We start from the raw sequence: 20,703 nt of genomic DNA, 5'->3' as shown, positions 1-20,703 counted from the left end.
TTGGAGGGCGGGGAGCAGGACTTGGGCTTTTACCCCACGGGAGGTGGGAGCCCTGAACGCTATGGGCAGAGGAGGGAAGTGACTGAAGTTTTTATTTGTTACTCATTGATTCCTTTATTTCCTTCAAGACACATTCAGCAAGCACCTACTCTGTGTCTGAGCTGTGCACCAGAGAAATCTCAACCTGGGGGCCTCGCCCTCAAAGGTCTCTAGTTGGGGAGGTGGGGACAGAGACACTCACAGCCTTATGTGGTCAAGGCTGGAGAAGTAGGAGATCCCAGGCTGAGAAAGGCCAGTAGGTGGGGATGGCTTCCCAGATGGGGGGGCATTGGAGCTGGGGCTCTGGCAGATGAGTGGGAGTTCAACACTCCCAGGAAAGAGGTACCTGCCCATGATTCCCAACTATTAGTTCAGTGTGTGCCTAGTGGGGAAAAGCAGGAGTCAAGACTTACAGCCAGTGGCAGCCACGGGTGGTTCTGAACAGGGGATTGCCCACCCCCAGTTCCTTGCTTGTCTTCTTCCACCCATGCAATCCCTTTCTCAGGCCCAGCTAGTCTCTCCAGTCACACTTATCCAAGCACCCTCTTCCCAGAAGCCTTCCCTGATTGCTGCCTTTCCCTACCCATTGCCATACCTGCCAGGACAGGACTGACCGGTTCTGGGTATCCAGGATTCTGGCTTCACCTCAACAACTCTAAGTCTGGACTTAGAAGCCAGTTTCACTGGGCCCACTGGGAAGTCCTCCTCTAGCAGTGGCCAGGAGGGTAGGAGGATGGGAGGGAGGGAGGCTGAGGCCAGAACAAGACAGAGAGTGGGCTCCAGTCCTGACCCTGACCCTTGAAAGTTTCTGAGGAAGGAACCTACCCTCCCTGGTCCTCGAGGTCCCCATCTATCCAGTGGGATTGTTATGAGGACAAAGTACTGCGGGTGAAGCACTTAGAATGTTCCTGAAGCGTAGTCACTCACTAATTGGCTATGCTGAGAGAATAGTCACAGAGAAGTGCAGTCTGACTCCTCAGAGAAAAGCAGATAAAAATAAAAATAGCAAACAGAAAAGGCACCTGCTAAGTGACAGATGGTGTTCTGGGTATTCGATTAAAAAAAAAAAGCTTCCCTTAATTCTCACATGACACTATTATCTCCCATTTTACAGATGAGTAAACGGAGGCATAGAGAGGATAAGTGACTTCCCTAAGGATACGCCGTGGAAAATGGCAGAGCCAGAATCCTAGCCCAACACTAGCCACCAGCTTCCAGACATCATGTTCTTGTCAACTACACAGCTTCTCATGCAATCGTCAGAGTTCAGATGTAGATTTTAAAAGTGACTAAAAGCAGGGCGCTGAGTTTGTTAAACATCAGACTCATGATTTCAGCTCAGGGTTGTGAGATTGAGCCCCGAGTCAGGCTCTGTGCTGGGCATGGAGATTCTCTCTCTCCCTCTCCCTCTGCCCCTATCCCCCGCACCCCTGCTGGCGTGTTCTCTCTCTCAAAAAAAACAGAAAGTGACTAAAAGCAAAATAAATTTCAGATGGGCCTCTACCCCCTGAACATTTTTTCCAAAAAAAAAAGACAGAAACTATAAAACTACTAGAAGAGATCGTGGGAGTTCAAAATAGCAATCCCAGAGTGTTGAAGCATGACATTAAGCCCTAAAGCCTTTAATTAAAAGATTAGTAATTAACTGCATACAAATATAAAATTCCTGCATGCACACACACACACACACACACACACTAGAAGGTCAATAGACAAAGTTAGGGAAACTTTTCCAAGACATGCTAGATAAAAAGCTGATTTCCTTAATATGTAAAAAGCTTCCAGAAATCAATAAGGACCAACAACCCAATAGAAAATGTACCAAAGACATATGGTTTTTGAAAAGGAAATACAAATGTCTTCTAAACACATGAAAGGAACTTATTATTCTCACTCATAGTAAGCGAACTGTAAAAGAAAACTACCAAGAAACACCCCCCCCCTTTTTTTTTTATTAAATCAGTTTGCTTGAGATGAAAAGGTTGGATAATTCACCATGTTCTTGGGCCCCGTTTTGGGAAAAGGGCAATCTCACACATCGGGGGTCAGAGTGTGAAATGGCATAAGCTCTCTGATAAGAGCTATTGAAATGATCAGCTAACTGTATCTCTTCTGGGAATCTGTCCATGTGCCCAAGGATAGAATATAGCACAAGTGCTATTTACATGTAATCCACAGCAAAGTAGGAGGCTGAGCTCATTGCACAAAGGAGGGAAACTAAGGCTGACTAAGGGAAACTAAGGGCAGGTGGACGGGCTGGCTCTACCTGCAGAACCAGGTCACCGTGGCCCCAGCCACCCCCAACCCCCCACCCCCCACCCCGCCCTGTCAGGCTAAGTCAGGCCTCATGCATCCATGAACAGGTCAGAGCAAGGCCTGGGGATGCCGGGCTTTAGCATACGGAGGCCAAGCCAGCCACGCCGAGCCCTGTGAGTGCTGGGTGTCAGTTCCAATTAATTCTGACTTTCTCATTAAGCCGTTAGGAAAGCCAGGTGGCTGTGGGCGGTAGCCCTCTGCCTGGGCCGCTGGATTAGAGGGATCATGGTTTCTGCCTCAAGACACTATATTATCTGTCACGGGCAATTATGGAAGACCCAGGCAGACAGTGACAAGCTCAGAAAGTCCCTGAGCTCTGGGATCTGGGAGGCTGAGAGTCGTGGGATCGCCAAAACTGTGGACTCCCAGAATCTTGGAATGCCTGGCGTTCTAGACCCTCAGGATCAATCCCCTGAACATTCTAGAATCGGAGAGCCAGGGTTTAGAATGGAAATTAGCACACATCACTTCTGGCTGTCTTAGGAGAAAAGGCATGTTGGGAAGCTCCTGAGGGAATTCAGAGAAGGAACAGGAAGTGGGAAGGGTGGGTGGTCAGAGACAGAGGGGGCACAAGTGGGAGGGGCCTGCGTCCTACCAACACCGCAGGCAGATGGGAAGACAGGGTGGGTGCTGGGCCAGCTTGCCCCTACCATGCATGGCATGTCCGCTGAACTTGGCATCACAAAATTCTGGAATCACAGATGCTCTTGTGATGCAGAAGAGATTTCTTATCTAGTTGTATCCCCTTGGATTGGAGGTCTCCAAGCCACAGCCGTGGGCGCTCCGTGGATGGGACATGAGTTCTCTACAGTCCCTACCAGCTCCGATTCACTCCTTGACCTCTGAAGGGTGAGTCTGCTCTCACTGGACCCATCATAGTACTAACTTTTGTATCCTTGTTTTATGACAAAGAAAGTGAGTGCCTGGGGCAGCTGTTTGCTGTTTGCCAGGGTCCCCCCAGGTGAGAGGCTGGGGAAAACGGACAGTACCTCCCTGCTTTCCCTGTCACCGATTCTATGAGATGGGTACTGTTGTTATCCCATTTCTCAGATGAGAACACTGGGGCTCGGAGAGGGAAATCACTTCCCCAAAGCCACACCAGAAGGCAGGGTCAGAGCCCCTGGAACATGGCAGGAGTGAACTAATGGGAGGGCTCAGGTGTCTCTCTCTACCTGGGGGTAAACAAAAAGGAAAATGTGTGCAGAGGTGGGAATGGCTTTGAGAAGGGCATGGAAAAATGATTTCGGATTTTCTTCTAAGGGCAGTGGGGAGCCATGGGAGGGTTTGAAGGAAGGGAGTGGTGTGATCTATTTTATGCATTAGAAAAGTCCCTGAGTGCTGAGTCTATCTCAGAAGATGGATACATTGATCCTTAGCTAAGAAAGGCTTTGCCTCAGGTCAGAGTGCTCTCTTCATAGCTACTACTTCTTGGACCTCTGTCCTCCTCCAATGAAATTTCATAAGGAATTCATTGCTAGGCTGTCTGGCAAATGAGAACTCATGGTGGTCCCTGTTGGTAAATTGGGTTATTCTAGTCTATCTTTATTGAAAACAAAAGTTATTTGCCACCAACATGTTCAAAAGTGGCATCCTTCATATGAAAAGAGTTGTTAGAAATAAATAAGAATTGAGAGATACATGCATAGAGCATGGATGCTATTTTGGATACACAGAAGACGTCAGTGGGAAATTATAAAAGAAAGGCTCACATGCAAAAGTGTTTAACCACCCTAGAGCTCCCCCATTCTTATATTTGAGAAAGATATCTGATATCTGATAATATTAGATTTTTTGAGGATGCAAAACAATGGGTACTCATTCCATTGCTAGCATGAGTTAATACCATCTTTCTGGAAGGCAAAATGGCTAAGTGTATCAAAAGCCTTTGATGGATAATAAGCAATTATAATAACTCACCTTTATTGAGTAACAAATCAACTTCACTTATGATGTTTTCTCCACTTGAACAGAAGCTCCCCTAGGGCAGGGATTCTAGTGTGTTTTGTTCACTGCTGAGTCCCTGGTGCCAGGAATAGCAGCTGGCTCTGATTTATATACCCAGCATGATCTAGTCTACTCATTTTCCTGAAGTTTGAGAACCACTGAGCTAGACTAGACAAAAAGGGAGGTTTTGGTGCAGACAGATACCTGAGCATCCAACTTACTTAGGTTTTTAAGACAACCATCGAATCTGTAGCGGTGCAGGGAGGATTCTCAGGGGCTCCCACTGACCCATGCTTTAATGGATGTGCTTGTAATTCTAAGGATTAAGTGAGATGATTCTGTGCCAGGCTGTGCCAGGCAGTGTTCAAAGAGCTTCACAAAACTCAGCTCAATCACTTAATAGCAAAACGAAGAGTTAGGTGCTAACATTAGGCCCATTTCACAGATGAGGAAACTCAGTCCCAGCATGAAAGCAGTACCCTAGCTAGGGCCCGGTGCATGGTAAGTGCTTAGGTTTAGTAGAACCTAAATCTCATTCAGTGAGTGTGTGAGCATCAGTTCTGGTCTCCGCAGGAAGCATTTCCTCCAGAGTCCTCGGGAGACGGTGGACCCTCCTACGGAGCACCAGGAAATCCTTCCTGTTTCAGTTCTTAAATTCCTTGAGTGACTCAAAGCAGAGCTGCCAGGGAAGGTGAACAAAGATGGTCGTGGCATGTTTCTGGGGATGTGGAGACGCACAACATTATAGTCGCCCCTTCTCCCCAGACAGACACAGGGACACACATGAACACCCCCCCCCCCCCCCCAAACAAACAGAGACAACACAGCCCCCGAGACACACACACGGCCTGGATCCCAGCCCCAGCTCCAGCCCCCACCTCTGTCCCTTATACTGGGGCCCAGGGCCTCCCACTAAAGGGGGGGCCGCCCAGTGGGGGAGTCGTGGCGGAGGCTGCGAGAAAGAGCCTCGCCCGGCTGCAGGCGGGGCAGGCGGCACGGCGGAGGACACAGAGCACGGCTCTTGGGCGCCACCCGGCGGGCACGGGGGGCAGGGGGCACGGCAGCCCCCTCAGCTCCACATCTTTGCGGGTCTGTGGGTCTCTCTGGGTCCGTGTATGCCTTTGTCTCTGCATCTGTCTCTCCTTCTGACTCTCTCTGTGTCTCAGCCTCTGTCTCCCTTCTCTGGAAGTCTCCGTCTCTCTCTGCTGCTCTATCTCTTCTGCGTCTCTCTGTCTCTGTCTTTCTCCCCCAGGCATCCCCCTACCTCTGGAGCCCGGGACCTCTTCCACAGAGGAGCCCGAGTGTGTCCGGTGACCCCTCCCTGCCCACCCCACTTAGCAGCAGCGTCGCCTGTGCCCTGTCCCCCGATGGCATCTATGGCATTTCCTGCCACCCGTGGGCGGCCAGCATGACTCAGTCCAGGTGGGGCATGATGGCCAGCCTTGTCAGCTTTGCCAGCCTACATTCTGATCTTTGGGGAGGGGACCCCTGCTGCACCTTTGTCCAGACAGAGCCTGATGCATGAGCTCACCTTGGCTCCCCTTTCCCCAGGGCTGGCTGGTGCGGGCTCCCTGAAGGCGGGAAGTACTGGCTGCACTGGGGAGGGGAGGGAGAGACAGGGATGGTCACCCTTGAAGCCTGCTGGGAGGGCAGGGATCTCCTCTTCTCAACTGCTGAAAACCCACCATGGGCCCCTCATCGCCTACAGGCTGCTGGCCTGATCCCTGAGCAGCCCAAGCCTCAGAGCCCACTCTGACCCCAAGCCTCCCACTGGCTCCGTTCCTTCGAGGTGCCACGCCCTTTCCTTTCTGGGGGTTTTGAGCATTCTGCTCCCTCTCCAGATGCCCTTCCCGTCACCTCCTCCGGGAAGCCAGCCTCCCCCCACCCCCTGCTTGAGGCGTCCGTGGAGCGCCGACAGCAGCTGGGTCTCCTGGCACAGAGCCTGGCACTTAGGAAATGTCCGGGGAAGCGTTTGCTAAACAAACGAGCACGCGGGAAAGGGCTCAGGGGCTCGGGGGCGCCTTCAGGCCCAGATCTTCCATCTTGCCCTGCTGGGGGCACCCTGGCCCAGTGGGCTGCTCCCGGCTCTGTGCCCTGTGTCCCTGGGACAGGGGGGGAGGGGTCGTTTTCTGGGCTGCTGCTGAGATCTACCCTGCTGGGTCTCACTTCAGCCGAGTCCGTAAATATTTGGGCCGCCGTGGCCAGCGCATCCACGCGGGGGAAGCTTCAGTGCCTTTTATGAGCCTCCCCGCGGGCGGCCTAACGCGGGGTTTCTGTGGCTGGGTATGTGGGGCGTCCGGGAAGTTTCACAGCTGGTTGGCACGGGGTGGGGAAGGCTGTGGGGCTGCAAGGAGCTGCAAGACGCCACTTGACCCCGCAGCGTGCAGCCTCACGAGGCCAGGGCCAGGCCTCCTGGTTTAAAAATTGCTAATGCAGGGGCGCCTGGGTGGCTCAGTTGGTTAAGCGACTGCCTTCGGCTCAGGTCATGATCCTGGAGTCCCGGGATCGAGTCCCGCATCGGGCTCCCTGCTTGGCGGGGAGTCTGCTTCTCCCTCTGACTCTCCCCCCTCTCATGTGCTTGCTCTCTCTCATTCTCTCTCTCTCAAATAAATAAATAAAATCTTTAAAAAAAAATTGCTAATGCAACATTATAGATTACAGCCGTGGTTGAGAAGGCAGACAGAGCAGACTCCCTGCCCAAGTCCGAAGGACATGCTGAATCCTTAGGGGGAGGGGTTTCTGGCAAGGAGGGGGAAGGCCCCTCTGGAAGAATCAACAGCAGCTCTGACAACCGGCTAAGCACCTGCTGTATGCTGAGTAGTGTGCAAAGCACCTTCAACGCATCATCTCTTGCGTCCTCGGAAAGCACCCAGCCCATTTTACGAGAACAATCAGAGGGGTTCGGGGTATCTGGTTTAGGGTGAAGGGCAGGGCTGTGATTCTGACCTTCCCGCCTGGCATGGGCTATAGTAAGTCACCCAACCCTCATGGAGGCCTCCCTGGCGGCGCCACCGTGGTGATGCCCTGGAAACTGCACGGCACTTCTCACCCACTGGTCAGGACCCCAGGGGTGACTGGAGGTAAGGCCTGAATCAGATCAGCAGTTCTGAGTTGGTGGCCTGCATTTTAGGCTAGCACCTGCCTCCGCCCCGGGTGACTCTCACTAGAGGGGCTCCTCCATCCTTTCCCATGACAGCAGCCTTTTTTTTTTTTTTTAAAGATTTTATTTATTTATTTGAGAGAGAGAATGAGAGAGAGAGAGCATGAGAGGGGGGAGGGTCAGAGGGAGAAGCAGACTCCCCGCCGAGCAGGGAGCCCGATGCGGGACTCGATCCAGGGACTCCAGGATCATGACCTGAGCCGAAGGCAGTTGTTTAACCAACTGAGCCACCCAGGCGCCCCTCATGACAGCAGTCTTACTACTGCTTCCGTCCCAACGGGTTTGCGATGCTCCCTCTCAATCCCAGGAGGGACGGTCGGCCACCTACCGGCTGTTTCCTGGAGACACCACAAGACCGAGGATTTGGCGACCCCATCAGACACTAAACTAGGGGGATTTCCCACTGTCCTAGTTTGATATTTGATGCTTTAATATCAGGGGGCAGCCCCTCCAGGGCTAGCTAATTCCCAGAGACAGCAAACGTCTCACCCTAGTGTGCCTTTTACACGCAAATCACCAACAAAGAGTCCACAGCTCTCTCCTCTGGGGGGCTCTCACACTCCGGGCCAGGATCCCCCCAAGGCCCTGGGGTCAGACAACAAGGCCAGCTCCCCACACCCCAGAGCCCGCTGAGATCATTCCGACGAGCCGCTCCCAAGCCTGCTGACCCTGCTTCGCCGTTCCTGCTAGCAGAAACCACAATAAAGTTCTTGTCCATTCTGTGCCCAGCCTGCCCCCACCTTGGGAACAGTGAATAACAAACTTTTTCTTTTTTTTAAGTTTTTTTTTTTTTAATGTAATCTTACACCCAGTATGGGCCTCGAACTCACAACCCCGAGATCAAGAGTCGCATGCTCCGTGGACTAAACCAGCCAGGTGCCGTCAAACTGTGTTATGGGTGGCGGTCCTCTCCAGCTCTGCGGCCCTGACCATGCCTGCGTCATCATGAGATCTGGGTTTTGAAATACAGGGCACTGGAGAGGCGGCTGAGCACACACCCGCTGACGTCTTACACTCGGCCTGCTGCAGGGTGTGGACGGTATGCGGGCGCCCCGGGAGGGGGTGGATCTGAGCCCCCACCACCGCCCTTAATTCACCGGGTCCCGCATCGTCGTCCCGAGTGTAGGACGCGGTCTCTGCTGTGTCGGTATTTGCTGCCCGAGGTGACCCCGGGCGGCTCTGTCTGCTGTGGGTTCCAGGTCGGGCAGGTGCAAGCCAACAGCCCCGGGGCCGCCCTGCTGCTCCTGGGCGTGTCCGCCTTTCGGGGAGTGATCTGGCCCCGCCCCCCCCCACACTGCTTTCACTTTCGCTGGGGCCATGTTGGCCTCTGAGGGTATCAGGGACGCAGCAAGTTACCCTGGAGGTCAACTCTAAAGGTCAGGCACACACAAAAGAAATAGTGTAGACAGTAACCTTCGAGTCTGGCCTGCTCATCGGCGCCCAAAGGCACGGTCACTTCTCTGGTTCCCAGAGAAGCTGGGACTGAGCACGTCCGGGCTTGGGGATGTCTTCACAGCCACAGGACAGGAGTAGGTCTCACTTCTTCGGCCAGCGTTCACATCTGCGACCCCCAAAGCAGAGTGTTTCATGCCCCAGGGTGATAGGCGAAGTAGAGCCCCCGCCCACCACCCAAGGATGTCCATATCCCAATCCCTGGCGCCGTGACAATGTTCCCCGACGTGGCAAAAGGGACTGTGGCAGATGTGATTGAGGTCAAGGACCCTGATGAGGAGAAGAGCCTGGATTCCCAGGTGGGTCCAATCTGATCACACGAATCCTTAAAACTGGAGGCTCTTTTTCCAGCCTGTGGTCGGAGATGGAACTCAGGAAAGATGGGAGGGCGGGGTGGGCTGCAGGCTCTGTAGACGGAGGAGGAGCCAAGGTCACGGTGCGGGAGGCCTGGGAACCTGGAAAGGCAGGGAATCCGGATTCCTCCCCCACAGCCTCTACAAGAAACCAGCCGTGCAGACACTGGGTTGTAGGACTTCCGAAACTTGAGAGGGTAAGTTTGTATTGTTTAGAGCCACTGAGCTCCTGTTAATCTGTGAGGGCGTCCTACACAGGAAATGCACACACCCATTATCCTGCAAGCGTTGTGCGTGTGCAATGCTCCAATCCTAAGATGAACACAGCACTCTGGGGAGAGGAGGAAATCCTGAGGACCCAGCGCCCCACTGAGCCAAAGAGGCCTCCAGCAGACACGTTGGACCTGCCGTGGTCGCCCATCAAATCCTCCCAGGATGAAGAAGTTATCACACCCCTCTGAGAAATGGGAAAGCAGTGGGCTCAGGGGGTGAGTCACTTTCCCAAGGACCCACAGCTGATGAAAGAGGGCGAGCTGAGATGTGAACCCACTTGGGAGGTGTGAGCTCAGGTCCAAACCCTGGCTCACCATCCTGTGATGGCCGTGCCCCAGGGAAGGGTGGTCTTATGTGGTGGGGTGGGGGGGTGTCAACACCAGCAGAGACCCCACCCCTCAGCCCAGCCAGCCAGTTAGAAGGCCCTCCATCCCCACTAGCCAACAACTTTTGCGGCTGTTATTTTTTAAAACTCAAAAGGGCTTTTTATAACTTCGTGTTTGAGGTTTTTTGACTAGGAGTCACACAGGCAATTTAAGACTGGCAATCATCATGCAGACTTGGGAATTCCTGCAAACTGAGAAAATTTAACCTAGCAACTGTTTTGAAATGTAATGAAATCTGTATGAGTACAAAATTTAGCAATTGATGAAGTTGACACATTTTTGTAGATGTGGAGACATTTGATAAGGTATTAATTCTGATTTTGCAGTTTTCTTTATTTCTGGAGCTGAGATCTCTTCCTTCCTATTCTCCAGGCCTCAAAACATCTTACAGTTTCCCTGTACGGCACGAGCACCCCGGGACCTTTCCCTGCAGGCCCCCCCAGTGCCAGTCAACATTAAGCACTTACTATATGCTAGGAACAATTCTGAGTTTTTCATGTATTTGACTAATTTCATCTTCACAAAGATGCTTTACGGTGAATACTATTATTGTTCCCTTCTTCCAGTTAAGGAAGCCAAAGCAGAGAGAGACTATGAACTCCCCGTGGGCGGACAGGCAGACAGGGTGGATCTCGAGCCTGCCCTCCTAACCTCTACCCAGTGCCTCTCACTCCGATGGTACCCAACAGAACCCCCATCTTCAAAAAATTTTATAAATTGTGATAAAATACATATAAAATGTAACCATCTCTAGGTGCACAGCTCAGGGGCATGAAGCACCCTCACCCTGTCCTGCAGCCACCCCCACCCTCCGTCTCCAGAACTTTCCATCTCCCCGCACGGAGACTGTCCCCATGAAGGACAGACTCCCTACCCCCTGCCCCGGCCCTGGCTCCCACCCTCTCCTGTCTCTGTGGACAGGACTCCTCTGGGGACCTCCTGGGAGTGGGGTCGTCCTTCTGTGTCTGGCTCCTCTTACTGAGCAGTGTCCTCAGGGTCCCTCCGCGTCGTGGCAGGTGTTCAGTGTATGGATGGACAACGCTCTGTTTATCCACCCCACCGTACACCGTTAGGATGGCTGTTATAAACACACAGACAGAAACCGGAAAATCAGTGGAGCGGCACTCCGCGCGTCACTGGTGGGACTGAGGTGGGGCAGCCGCTGTGGAAAACAGGTGGTTCCTCCAAAGTCAAACACAGAATTACTGTGTGAGCCAGCAATTCCAGGCCCAGGTACCTACCCAGAATGGGAAACAGGTATGCAGGCAAATACGGCAATAAATGTTCACAGGAGCCAAAGAGTGCCAACAACCCTGTGCCCACTAGCAGCCCCCTTTTAGAACGCAGACTTGGGAGACAAACCGTAAGAGACTCTTAATCATAAGAAACAAACTGAGGGTTGCTGGAGGGGAGGGGGTTGGGGGGACGGGGTAACCTGGGTGATGGACATTGGGGAGGGTACGTGTTGTAATGAGCACTGGGTATTATGTAAGACTGATGAATCTCAGACCTGTACCCATGAAACAAACAATACACTGTATGTGTGAAAAAAATAGTGAAAAAGTTTTTTTTAAATAAATACAAAGAACACAGACTTGGTTCTACCTCCCTTTTCTCTCCTGGAATAAAAATCAGACCTAATACAATCTAACTACACACTATTTAAAAACAAAACAGTAAGATGTGTTATCAGACACAAACAGAAGAAATAAGAAAACAGTGTCTAGCAGATCCCGCGAGCTTCGGCCTGTAAACGCTCGGGCCCAGGATGATGGGGGGGCTCAGGTGCACACCCGTGCCCGGCTCCGATCCTGCACGGAGGCGGTGGGGAGGCAGGGACACCCGGGAGCCCCAGCAGCCTGTTCATAGAAAGGGGGAACTCTAGGTAAGGTCCTGGAGTCGAGAAGTAATTTTCCCTCGATTTACCTGGAAGTTGCATCCGGGCAAGATTCCTGTGTGGAGGTATAGGCCCCAGGACCTCAGAAGGTGGCTTTATTTGGAGAGAAGGCCTTTCCACAGGCGTTCAAGTTCAAATGAGGTCATTTGGGTGAGCCCCGACCCATATGACCGGTGAACTTACAGAAAGTGGAAATTTGGCCACAGACACGCAGAGAGGCTGGATGACGGAGGCAGAGAGGTCAAGGGGATGTGTCAACAAGCCAAGGGACGCCACCAAAGTTTGTCAGTGACCCCAAAGCTGGGAGAGCATGGGACAGATTGTGTCACAGCCTCGGAGGGAAACTTGCCCCAGACTTCTGGTCTCCAGGACCGCAAGAGAATAAATTTGCTTCCAGCACTGTCTTACGGCAGCCCTAGCAAACACAGATTTTATGCATCTACGTAAAACCGAGTCTGGTGTCAGGCCCAGCTGTTTGGAAGGGGCTGTTCTCGTCCCCACAGGCTGTCCAAAGCTCTGACGGGGCGGCTCGGCGGCAGCGCCCAGGCCGAGGGCCCTCAGTCTCACTCCCGGATGTCAGTCACCCCTGGAGGGCGGTCGCTCCACAGCAACGAGGGGACAAGATCTCAAAACGGGTCTCACCCACAACCCCAGGCTGATTATGGCTTTTATCACCCAATGTGGGTGAGCCCAGACCCCAATTTCCAGACTCTGGCTTGCGGAGGAGACGGGCCCCGTGTAGGAGGCACCATGGAGACAGCATCCTGTCAACCTGTCACCGGAAAATGACTCCAAAAGCCCCCGTGGTGCGGGGAGCTCACGAGGTATTTACTTGCCGCAATTCAAAGAGGACACCAAGAGCCAGAGCCGACCTGCCTTTAATGCTCAGGCTTCCACGGCAAGCTGGGGAAGATTTTCAGATTGCTCTTTTAAAACTAAACACCCCAGCGGGAACACAGGCTACTCCAGGAGAATTGGCAATTGTTTGGTAGCCTGTGGGGCGGCTGTCCTAGTTCTGGAGGGAGGGAATCCAGGCTCCCAGCAGGGGCACTGGGGGAATTAACTCTCCCCACTCCGGATCAGGGCCAGGATTTGTGGGACACAAACTTGGCCCTTGGATGCCCCAATGGGCCTGCGGTCACCCAAGCTCCCTGTTGGCACCTGCTCAGCTGTTCTGTGGGAGAAGCACTTCACTGTGGGGTCACACTGGAGGGGCCTGGACTGGAGGGCTCCCGCTCACCACTCAGGGCCAGCCAGGTGCCTTGTGTGCCAGACTTTAACGAGGAATATTAGGATCCTTTATAATCACACATGAGGAAATTACATATTAATTTGCATTTCCAGAAAACTGGGGGGAATCCGTCACCACCAGTCCCACACCAAACAGGGCCTGCCCTCAGCCAGATCCCCAAACCCTGCACACCATCACCAGATGCCCCCCACCCCAGGCACGCTAGCATAAGGGGTGAAGTGATTGGTCTGAGGCCCCCACCATGCATGCCCCCCCTCCTCCAATTAAGAATTTCTAATTCGGATCCCAGCCCTGCCACCTACTACAAGCCCTGTGACCCATTTCCTCATCTGTGAGAAGGGGAGTGCGCCGGGCTGTTGGGAGGACTCGCTCAGACGGGCTGACAGCCTCGACCCACAAGCACAAGGGTGCTGCTGAGGTGGGCACCGCCCTCTGCTCTGCAATCACTGCAACACACACGAGTGAGAACCATAAACTTTTATTAATGGAAAATGGAATGCCTCGTTAACAGAAATGTTGTCTTAAAAATGGCAGAGAAGAACACGTTTATTTAAAAAAAAAAGTGAATTCACATTGTTTTGAGCTACAACATGGTGGCAGGATTTGCTTTTGTTTCTGAAAAGGTTCCACAAGTTCAAGGTAATTCCGGCTGAGCTTATTCAACAGTGCATCTGCCTACCTGGACACTCGGGGTGAGTGGGGTTTAGTAGCGACGGGTGAAGTGGGGGTACGGGTGGGGGTGGGGGTGCGGGACTCTGCTGCCCCGGTCCTGGCTGGCCAGTCCTCCACCTTCCAGTCCGCCACCGGGCACCATGTGACCCTGGGAATGCCCGCCTTGTGCAAAGCCGCCTCGCCTAGGAACAAAGGCACACGTTTTGTCCCCTTGAAGGGCTTCACATTTTCTTATGTGGGGCAGCATACGGCTCTGCAGCCTTTAGACCTGTTTGGCTTTTTCCAGGTGAGAAAAATCATAATCCCAGACTGCATTCCGGGTAACTGAGGAGTGCGACTTGCAGAAGCTGCCAAGAGCCACTTTGGGGGCTTGTTTTCAAAACAGTCACCCTAGCAAGTTGGTCAGACACGCAAAAAAGGGAGAGGAAAGGAGGGGCAGGAACAAATTAATTTTATCCAGGGACGAAACTCCTTACCCCGACATCCCGCCCCGATTTGCCATGTGTCCTGGCCCCGAGGGCCCAGATAGGCCCCTCTCACCACCTGGAAGAAAGGAAAGAGTCTGCACACACTCCCCTCTTGAAAGCTCCTGGAAGCCTCTGCAACTGCCAGAGGGGACCGGCCCCTGGACTGTCCTGAAAACGTGTGGCCCTCCTTCAGCTCCTGGCAAGAGTCAGCCCATACCTTGCCACCGCGCATGCTCCCGGCCCGCCGTGCCTGTGTCCACCGAGCCTGGCCACGCACGCTCCGGATGCTCTTCTAGCCTCTGACTGTGCTCCGCCCAGTCACGTCCAGCCCTTCGGTCAGAACAGAAAGCAGATAGGTAAGTGTCCCTGGCGCCTCTACGGTGAGGCCGTGGCCCCGCTGGTCCTGTCCCAGGTCAAGGGTTCCTGAGGGAAGAGGCAGAGGATGAGAACAGTCACGCCCCCAGAGACACACGCGTGGTCAACGAGCACACGAGCAGGAGCTCAGCCCAGCTACCGCCAAGACCACGTGTGCCACCTGCGAGGTTGGCCTGTGGCCAACTGACAGACGGTAAGTGCTGTCGAGCATGTGGAGAAACAGGGATCCTAACGCGTGGCCAGTGAGGCGGTCAAACAGGACAGCACGCGGTGACCGTGGGAGCCGCCTAGTCCATCCGTGCTTACCCACCCAAGGGAACGGGAAACATGTTCATGGAAAAACTCTCGCACAAACATTCCTTGCAGCACGACTTTGTGACAGCCCCAAGGTGGAAACCACCCCAGTGTCCCCTGGCTGGTGAGCGGAGAAACAAAGTGTGGTCTCCGCACACGTGGCACGTTACTGAGCCATAAAAAGGGATGCAGCTGGGGCGCCTGGGTGGCTCAGTCGTTAAGCGTCTGCCTTCGGCTCAGGTCGTGATCTCAGGGTCCTGGGATCGAGTCCCGCATCGGGCTCCCCGCTCAGCGGGAAGCCTGCTTCTCCCTCTCCCACTCCCCTTGCTTGTGTTCCCTCTCTCGCTGTCTCTGTCAAATAAATAAAATCTTAAAAAAAAAAAAGGGGGGGGGGATGCAGCTGACACGTGAGACCTCGTGGATGAACCTTGCAAACACGATACTGAGAGAAACCAGACAAGAGGCCACATAATGTGATTTCATTTGTGTGAAATGCCCCGAAGAGGCAAATCCACAGACAGACTGGATCAGTGGGAGGCAGAATGGGGAGTGACGGCTAACGGGTGCTTCCTTTGGGGGTGCTGACAACGTTCTGTGATGGATGGTGGTGATGAATAGCCAGCTCTGAACACACTACAAGCCCTCAAATGGTACACTTCAAGTGGGTCAACCCTACAGCATGTGAATGTGACTCATAAAAGTGGTTTAAAAAAAGTTAGAGAGAAACTCCAGGTAGTACAAATCCAAACAGGGTTCCAGTGTGTGAGCACCAGCAGCCACCAGGGGGTCCAGGCCCAGGCTGACCTGTCCTCTGAGACCTGGGACGAGGAGCCCATTGGAGCCCCCGACACCTGTCCTCGAGGGCGAATGCTCGGCTGCCCTGCATGTGTGGGTGACAGCCGCCCAGCCCCACGGTCACGGCGCTCGGGGCTATCTTTTGTCTGCAGAGGAGTTCTCCCGGTTTCATTTCCCACAGGTATTTAAGGCAAAATGGACTAAATGGTATTCAAGGACCAAGTGCTAAATAGGTCACTTGGGAAAGAACACTTTACGTTTATATCTATCAAAGTGGTGCTGCCTTCTTCGCTCCATACCTGAAAACCCACCTGGGGGAGGCAGAACCTTCTGACAGGCACCACACCTGCCTTAAAAGCGCCTAAAGGTGACTGGGGGACAGGGGTGGGGGTGCATAAAGCTTCTCTGGTCCCCGGGGCAAGTGTAAGAAAGGCTCTAGGGCTGTCTCCATCAGCAGGCAGGGGATCCCATTCCTAGGGGCTGAGGCAAAGTGGGAAAGGGCTGTTGGGGGCAAACCAGCAAGGCACCCAGGGCCGGCCCATTTCCAGAGCCGCTCGCTGCTAACCTGGGTGGAGGCGGTGGCCCCCGACCCTCACTCATCCTCTTGTCAGAGCTGTAGCCCCCCCAGCCGTCCCGGGAGTCCCGGCTGTGGCGCTCTGGTGGTCCTCCATGGCCATGGCGGTCGTCTGAGTAGTGCTGGAAGGCACAAGAGGGACAGGGCGACTCTAGCCACATCACTCCTGTGAGCCCGTTGCAGCCGGCCAGGCTGTGGCTCCTGACCCTCAGCTCGCCGGATGCTCCCTTCCAACCCTGACAGTGCTTCAGAACCCTTGAGTGTCCCTACAGCTCCATCTCTGGCGCCACACGAAGGGCCAGCTGAGGCCTCTCTGGCCCTGTGCACGTGGAGAGCCCCGCACTTTATGGTGCTTGACGGCTCCGCCCAAGGGTCCTCTGAGAAGAGTCAGTCTTCCCTGGAAGAATCAGGGTACCTCCTCCTTGCTGATGACAGGAAGGCCCCTCCCACACCCCCAGGGTGGTCAGTGCCCGCAGACCCCCAGATACATCCTTCTCAGGAGGCGGCACAGGCCCTACGTAGTCGAAAAACACAGACTGACTAATCAGAAAACAATCAACGATGCACACTTCCACTCACCGGCCAGAACGGACACGTCCGCAATCCGCCCCCCCCACCCCCCGCCCCAACGCAGAAGCAGGTGCGCCCCAGGCTTGGCGTCTGGGATTTACTTACTTGCCCATCTCGTTCTCCCATCACTGACCTTGAACCTTCCCTCCTGCAAAAGCGAAATATCTCATTCCAACGGCAGCTGGTGGCACTAGACAACATTTCGGCAGGCCACACACACGAGTTCCACAATTGGGGTACTTATTCCATTCCACCCAGTAAGAACTGTAATTTACTGGCCTGTGCAAAAAAGCTGGCTTGCATCTAAAGCCTTCTCCCTGAGGGTGGGAGTGAAACCGGATCCTAAGAAGGTGGGAATAAAGATTTTACTGAACTAAAATCCCTTGGAGGGATCTCAGAGGTAGTGACCCACACCACGAAGCCAATGCCTATTATCTGTGGCCAAGTGACAAAATCCAAGGTCTACCAGAGAAGCCTTAGAGGGTTCCCAACCTCTGATTTGATCCAATACATGTGATTCACACCAAATCTCAAACCACCATTCATTAAATGAGTCGCTTCTCAGCCCGTCTTTCCCCTGCTCTCCCTTCCTTACAGAAGAGCTTATGAACGGTGAAACGGCTCAGGGATATGCAGCCCAGGGGAACATGATGAGAAACCCAGACAGAGAATTCTTAAACTAGAAATTTGAGGGTTGCCTTTCTAACGAACTACATATATATATTCCCCGTTTAAAAAGACACTTGACAAAAAAAAAAAAAAAAAAAAATTTTTTTTTTAAAAAGGGCCTGGCTAAAAAAAACCTTTTCAAACCTTTAAACCACCACGCTAGGCAGCAAGAACTTTCCCGCGTGCTACAGTCAGTTCTTGCCTGGTGTGCTGGCACAGGAACCTCTGTTGCTCAGTGAACCCCGTGGACGCGGACTCCGGCCTGCTCTGCCTGCAAAGGCTCAGGCGGGTCATACCCCTTCTCTAGACGGCTTTCTCTCCGTAGAAACAGGAGGCTGGGCATGCCCTCCTCGAAACCCTCTGTTTCCCAAGGGACGCTTTGGTGGAGGGGTGGCTGGGACAGAGCCCAGGGGAGCTGTGAGGCCCAGAGTATGGGCCCTGGAGAGCTGGGCATGGGGCTGCGGAGACTCAGGAATCGCCCCCAGTCCCCACCGGTCTGTGGAGGGCAGTGCGTGAAAGGAGCTGAGGGTCCTCCCGCCACACAAGCTAAGGATGCCCTAAGGGACGCCCGAGTCCAACATCCTGCTCAAGGCGCGAGCTTCTAAATCCCACGTGCAGCGGGTCAGCCAGGCACGGGGAGCCTCACAAGTAAATGAGACGTCGGAGAACAGAGGGAGACCCATGCCTGCGTCAGGCTGAGCTGGCTCCGTCCACAGCTGCAGGAGAGGGTGGGTGCTGACCTGTCAGCCACATGGTCCTGGTATTGGCCCCGGTCTCGATGGTCAAAGTCATGGAAGCGGTGATCAGGCCGAGGGAAGTCCGGGCGGTACCTGTCCTCCATGGCCACACGCTTGCCTTCTGGCCAATAAGCATCATCTCGCCTGTTTTTTATTTTTAAAAGGACGTGAATTTCATTTATGACAGAGAATGAGGGGAAAAGGGAAAGAGGTGGAGGTGGGGAGGGGAGCTCTCTCCAGACCCAGTATCGTGTAAAATGTCCTGCAGGGCTAATCTCTAAACATTCAATCATTATTGCTTTGATTTGATAAATTAAAATCCCCCAAACTGCCAAGAGGCATGCCGGTATTTTCATCTGACAGTCCTGAAAGGAGGGCTGCTGGGAGCTAATTGTATCACAAGGCTGTTAATACCTTGATCCCCGTGTGAGCCCAGATGCAAGGGAAATGAAATATTTGATTCTTCTGGAACGCCATTCCGAGCTGCCACATTTCCCCTTTCCTGTCTTCTATGGTAACCTGCATCTCCCTCTGAGTTTTTTGCAAAAGCAAAGGGAATTAGATTGGGTGATAGTGAACTACATACAGCTCAGGATGGCATTCAATTATCTTCTTCCTGATTTTTAACACTGGGCTCATGCATGGGTGGTGGGGTGATGGGTGACCATCAATTAAGCAGCTCAGAGGGGCTGGAGACCAATAAACCCACTTTGTGAACGGGAAGGCAATTTCCTTTTCTACAGCGCAATTCCATGCCTCTCCCTCTACGAGGCCATGGTGCCCACGGGCCTAATCGCAGGCTCGGCCGGCCCCCGACAGGCACTTGGCAGGTGGTTATGCTCCACCAGGAACCGCAGTGTGAAGAACGGGGCAGCCTAAGCGAGAGCATCACAAACTGTTCCCCAAGTGGCAACCATCAAGCTTCTCTGCAGAGTAACTCCGGGAAAACGCCGCAGAGCCCCCAGATGGAGAAACTCCATGAACTCGAGGTGGAGGCAGCTGTGAGTCCTGCGCAGGCGTCCAGAGGCCCCAGATTCGGTCGTCAAGGTCCCCAACCCTCCAGGGAAGGGGGCCGGGTCCTTACCGCCCATCGTCGTAGGGCCTCCGCAGCACCGGCCGCCGCTCCTGCTCGTAGCGCAGCTGCTCCTGCTGGCGCCGCAGCTCCTCGCGCTCGCGGTGGATGCGCTCCTGCTCCTTGCGGCGCTCGCGCTCCACGCGCATGCGCTCGCGCTCCAGCCGCTCGCGCTCCATGCGCTCGCGCTCCAGCCGCTGCCGCTGGCACTCGAGCTGCAGGCGCTCCCGCTGCAGGCGCGCCTTCTCCTTGCGCTCGTGGAAGGCCTCCAGGCGCTGCTCCCGCTCGCGCTGCTCGCGCTCTCTGCGGGAACACGGGAAGGCCGCCCTGACTTGCCCGCGCCGGGGCCGGGCGGCCCCCGGGCACCGTCCTCCCAAGGGGGAGGTGGGGGACAGGCGCCACCCCGCTCCGCTGAGCTGCGCGCCTCGGCCGCAAACCCCCTCCTCGCAACTCCCCTTTGTCACAAAAGCAAAGCCAGGGGAGAGCGGGGTGGGGTCTGGGCCTTGAGGACTTGGCTCAAAGGCACCAAAGTGAAGCCACACATTAAGGGGGAGAGGTGTAAGAGAAGCCAAGGCTGACTGCTACAACGAAGGCTGCCTTGCACAGAGAGAAGCCCGGAGGAAGGACTGCACGATGCTGCGTAATGGGCCCTCCTCCTTCACACCTTCGCTCCTACAAGGCTGCATTTTCTTTTCTTTTTTTTTTTTACTTTTTTTTTTTTTTAAGATTTTATTTATTCATGAGAGACAGAGAGAGAGGCAGAGGGAGAAGCAGGCTCCCAAGGAGCAGGGAGCCCGATGCGGGACTCGATCCCAGGACCCCGGCATCATGACCTGAGCCGAAGGCAGACGCTTAACCATCTGAGCCACCCAGGCGCCCAAGGCTGCATTTTCTAATGACCGCGCCTTTTCGCGCCGACCTGGGAAGCTGTGGGCACAGAAGGCCAGGCATGAGCTGAGGGGGCCGCGGTATGCGGCCTGGCGCCAGGGCTCGCACCATCAGCCACCGCACGCCCGGAGCTGAGGGGGACTGGGGACGCCCCCTCTGCATCTGCCACAGGAGTCGCTGCCACTCCTCGCACCTGCCCCCCAGGGACTGGAAAGGCTCCAGAGTCAGTGCGAGCCAGTGGGAAACATGACAGCCAATGGTGCTTTTACTTTCTAAAGCTACATAAGCAGAGACACCGGAACCCCACTATGTAGGGAAGCAAATGTGGCGTAAATGGAGAAGTTTCTACACGACCCGCTTTCGCTCAAGCAAGTTCTCCAAACACCATGACGTAAAGCTTTCGTTTCGCCGAGCGGTATACGAGGGAAAATGACAAGGGAGCCCTGGATGGGAAAAGGCAGAAGGCAAGACTGGGAACAGGCCTCCTTCCATAAACTGCCTCCTTAACAAAAGGTGAG

The 20,703-nt window shown here is 54.1% G+C and overlaps 1 protein-coding gene across 6 annotated transcripts in view; it reads right to left on the bottom strand.

Annotated features, from left to right (window-relative positions):
* Positions 1–13,534: 13,534 nt before the first annotated feature.
* SAFB2 (scaffold attachment factor B2) overlaps positions 13,535–20,703 on the bottom strand; it is a 33,913-nt gene continuing 26,744 nt past the window's right edge. For 3 of the 6 annotated variants that reach the window (XM_034997334.1, XM_034997335.1, XM_034997339.1), the window contains 8 exons: positions 19,310–19,600; positions 18,229–18,369; positions 17,099–17,161; positions 16,925–16,967; positions 16,241–16,371; positions 14,429–14,541; positions 14,221–14,287; positions 13,535–13,926 (listed from right to left, as the gene is read on the bottom strand). In XM_034997334.1, coding sequence (XP_034853225.1) covers positions 13,776–13,926; positions 14,221–14,287; positions 14,429–14,541; positions 16,241–16,371; positions 16,925–16,967; positions 17,099–17,161; positions 18,229–18,369; positions 19,310–19,600 — 1,000 coding nt within the window. In that variant the 3' untranslated portion in view covers positions 13,535–13,775. The remainder of the gene's footprint in view (positions 13,927–14,220; positions 14,288–14,428; positions 14,542–16,240; positions 16,372–16,924; positions 16,968–17,098; positions 17,162–18,228; positions 18,370–19,309; positions 19,601–20,703) is intronic. The other 3 variants (XM_034997337.1, XM_034997338.1, XM_034997336.1) reach the window with 2 other exon arrangements.

The sequence above is a fragment of the Mirounga leonina genome, unplaced genomic scaffold (genome assembly GCF_011800145.1).
Source record: "Mirounga leonina isolate KUSES-001 unplaced genomic scaffold, KU_Mleo_1.0 Mir_94, whole genome shotgun sequence".
Lineage (NCBI taxonomy): Eukaryota > Metazoa > Chordata > Mammalia > Carnivora > Phocidae > Mirounga > Mirounga leonina.
Note: the sequence above shows the minus strand (reverse complement) of the source record. Positions and strands in the feature narration are given on the sequence as shown.